At 42.8% G+C, this 3,804-nt stretch overlaps 1 protein-coding gene across 1 annotated transcript; it reads left to right on the top strand.

The window, feature by feature from the left end:
• Positions 1–334: 334 nt before the first annotated feature.
• On the top strand, positions 335–1,802 carry LOC140915869 (olfactory receptor 52P1). The gene is made up of 2 exons (XM_073356438.1): positions 335–386; positions 829–1,802. Exon 2 carries the CDS (start codon positions 873–875, stop codon positions 1,800–1,802), a length of 930 nt encoding a protein of 309 aa, XP_073212539.1. The 5' UTR covers positions 335–386; positions 829–872.
• Positions 1,803–3,804: the final 2,002 nt, after the last annotated feature.

Below are 3,804 nucleotides of genomic sequence, written 5' to 3'. Positions count from 1 at the left end.
CTTGCTTAGCCCATGGCGACAACTACTTTCGGAAAGGAATTCCTCATTAGGCATAAACTAAGGAAAGTATTCTTTTTTAATCACTTTTGAATTTGCTACATTTCAAGTTAATTGAATGTTCTCTTGATCTTGTATTATGAGAAAGGGAAAACAGATTCTTGACCTACTCTCTACCAGTCAGTGTTTTCTAGGCTTTTCTCATGTCTCCTCTTATTCCTGTAGTGTGTAAAGGTAATGATCCCAGGCTTTTCAACTTCTCTCCATAGTAGAGTTTCCCCGGGCCATTGATCATTCTCATTGGCCTTCCCTGAACTCCTCTAGTTCTGCAATATCCGGTGTGAGAAGTACTACACAGCCCAGTACTACACAGAGGAGTCCAGAGGAGGGTGAAACGTTGGCTGACTCATCTCACGGCATTGTATTTTCTGTATGCTGTCCCATCCCACTCCTCCTGGATCCCAGTGTTTTGCTTAGTTTCTGTCTGTGCTTGTGTTCTGAAAAGGGTTTCACAGAGCTGTGTACCATGACACCCAGATTTTTGTTTTGAGGTCATACTGTTCAATCAGAACTCGGTAAGGTGTTTGAGGAGTTCAAGTTTTCCCTCCAAAGGGCACAAAAGTTGCAGTTACTTACACTTCATTTGGCTTGGTTAGCTCCCTCTGAGGACTTCTCTGCACTTGGCTGTGACCTAAGTATTCTGGTGCCATCTGCAGATGTTACCATATCACTGTTCACCCCCCTTGTAGCTTGGTAATAACTATAAAATATTTGCTGTGCTATTTGTTCTAAAGTCTGTAATCCTCTTACTGTGCTTCTCTTTCTTCACAGGCACTTTAAGCTTTTCTGAGCCCAATCGATGCATTGAACATCTCATGGAAGTTTTCAACCTGACCCCCTCTGACTCTTCAACATTCATCCTTACAGGCATCCCTGGCCTGGAACCTGCCCATATCTGGATTTCCATCCCTTTCTCCATGTTCTACATTATTGGACTCTTGGGAAATTTCATAGTTCTCTTTGTTGTATGGAAAGAGCAGACCCTGCACAAGCCGATGTACCTGCTGCTCTGCATGCTGGCGCTCACAGACATCAGCATGTGTACCTCCGTCATGCCGAAAGCACTGTGTATATTTTGGTTCAATTTGAAAGGCATTACTGTGGGTGGCTGCCTCACCCAGATGTTCTTCCTTCACACAGTTTCTACTATGCAGTCAGCTGTCCTCGTGACAATGGCCTTCGATCGCTACGTTGCCATATGTAACCCTCTGAGATATGCCACGATCTTCACCAGTGTTGAAATAGCTAAGCTAGGGCTCGTGGGTTTGACAAGAGCTGTTCTCATCATTCTGCCCCTACCCCTGCTCCTGAGCAGGCAGTCATTCTGTGCCAACCACATTATCCCCCACACGTACTGCGAGCACATGGCTGTGGTGAAGATGTCATGTGGGGACATCACAATCAACAGGACGTATGGCTTGGTGATGGCCTTTGTAATCATTGGGTTAGACCTGACACTCATTGCCCTGTCCTATGGTTTGATCATCAGGGCCATCCTCCGAATATCCTGCAAGAAAGCCCACCAGAAAGCCCTCAATACCTGCACAGCCCACATGTGTGTGATGCTGACATCTTATACTCCCTTCCTCTTCTCCAGTCTGACACACCGATTCAGTCAGGGCTTCTCTCCCCATGTTCACATCATCTTGGCCAACCTCTATCTACTTGTCCCCCCCATGCTCAACCCTATCATTTATGGGGTCAAAACCAAAGAGCTTCGTGACAAAGTGTTCAAATATGCCTGAAGAATGTGATCACTGGGGACTATTGACTTTAGACCTGTGTGACTAGAGGGGAAAGGATATCTCCTTGTTAATCACGGATGCTCTCTCCTAGTTTCGCTGAGCTCAGCACTGTGGGATTTCACAGTCTGAGAAGTTTGTCTCATCTAATGTTTTATCACTCCATCATCAAGCACTGATCTCTCGATGGCTGATCTCCCTTGCTCTCACCATCACCTGACCACTTTCAGCATCACCCATCAGCCCGGACTCCCCCCCACACACACCTTTCACTCATCCTGTCTGTTACTTCCAGATCACCAAGAGAGACTGCAGCTTTCTGATGCACAGTGTCTTTCCATTAGTCCCTGTTTGAAAAAGGCTTCTTGATCAATTTAAAGAACAGAAGCTACACTTTCAGATAGCCAAAGACAAAGAAAACAGCTACAATGCTGAACTTTTTTGTCATATATACAGTGATCTGGTGAACACATTTTACCTGATTTCTATACGTCCAATATTTCAGGAGGCCTGGAAGATAAACCAGAAGTTTCTGTGGGAAAGTGCTAATACAGGAAATCTGCAGCAGGAATTGAGGGCATTCTATAGAGCTTATTAGGGAGAGTTCTGAAACTGTGTGTTTTTGAGAACTGGATTGTATTACCCTGTATTTGAGGGGTGTGTACCACAGAATGTGATGAAGCCAATTGCAACCATAAGATGTGCATTCAGCCACTATGAATTACAAAAATAGAATACCACATAGTTTAGGATTAATTGAAAAGCAGGCTTTTATATATGCAAGGTCAAAATATAGCTGGCAGTTTCTGCCAATATGAATGGGAGGAGTGGACAGACAAGTCAGTAAGTGAGAATGAAAGAAGATAAATGCATAAAAACCTTCAGTCTAGACACCTCTTATATTAGAAGTTTATTGGAAATTAGGAAAAGTGATGATCCTATGTGTTTTGTAGAAGTTATTAAAGATTAGCTAACTCAATGTACTTTAGAGCAGTCCTCTGAAGTCATCTTGAGAGACTTTTTCCAGACATTGTTTCTCCCCAGCAGGTGAGCAACTGGCAACTGGGAACCTGCTGTTAATTACTCAGCACCATTCCAGATGTTAGGTAAAATTATCGGGATGTTCTAAACCTATTGCTTATCTCTGTGTATGCTTAAATCTAATAAACTACGGAGTTAGATGATTGCATGATTACTTGCATTTGATTCATGATCAGACGGAATTGCTGGGTTCCCATTGATTTATTCCAGAGACCTCCTGGAGTGAAATAGTTAAATTACCCCTTCTGGGGATTCTGGAAACCACAGGTTACAGACTGCTGTCTTGAACTATGACCTTGCCTTGGGATCCACAACTTACCACTTTGCACAGTTGATTTTGGAGATGATTTCAGTTGGAACTTTCAAAATACACACAAACCATTCCCGTTGTCAAAGACATCAAAAGTAGGTGTTGAGATGTCATCTTGGAGTGTCTGAAATTGATTAAACAGAGATTGCCACCAAAAGTCCAGGTGATTGAATCTTTTGCAGTACTAAGACCTTCTCGACCTAGAATGGTTGATATTTCATTTTTGCCGTTTTTTGTGGAGACCTTGGAGAGTTGAAGCAGCAGTGGAGAGTTTTGTCTATGGTTCAGAGGCCTCATACTCAGGACAATGAAGTTTAGCAGTTTGGGGCTGAATTTCTCGAACACACGGATGCTGCTGAGGACAAAGACTTTTGTAAACTTGGCTTGTTTGTTCTTTCATTGGTGTCGCTACCTTTTAGCAATGCTGCAGTTGGATGTTATTCAGATGAACTTGATAAAAACTAAACAGCACAACAAGATATAAGTTTTAGAGAATATTCTTTATGTTGGAATGTACATGCTGCGACATAAAATCTATTATGAACAATTTGCAGCAACGAAAGGAATGATTGCACTGCTCACTGCTGATATGTATGACAAGCAGCAGAAGCATTCTACTTCCGACGAAGACAGTAAGGATGAAATGTTGCCTTT

This window comes from Lepidochelys kempii, chromosome 1, assembly GCF_965140285.1.
Source record: "Lepidochelys kempii isolate rLepKem1 chromosome 1, rLepKem1.hap1, whole genome shotgun sequence".
NCBI lineage: Eukaryota > Metazoa > Chordata > Testudines > Cheloniidae > Lepidochelys > Lepidochelys kempii.
This window is presented reverse-complemented; position numbering and strand designations above follow the sequence as displayed.

Bases quoted from the DNA above. Each gene is read 5' to 3' on its own strand.
- LOC140915869 (XM_073356438.1), top strand. From the start codon at position 873: ATGGAAGTTTTCAACCTGACCCCCTCTGACTCTTCAACATTCATCCTT.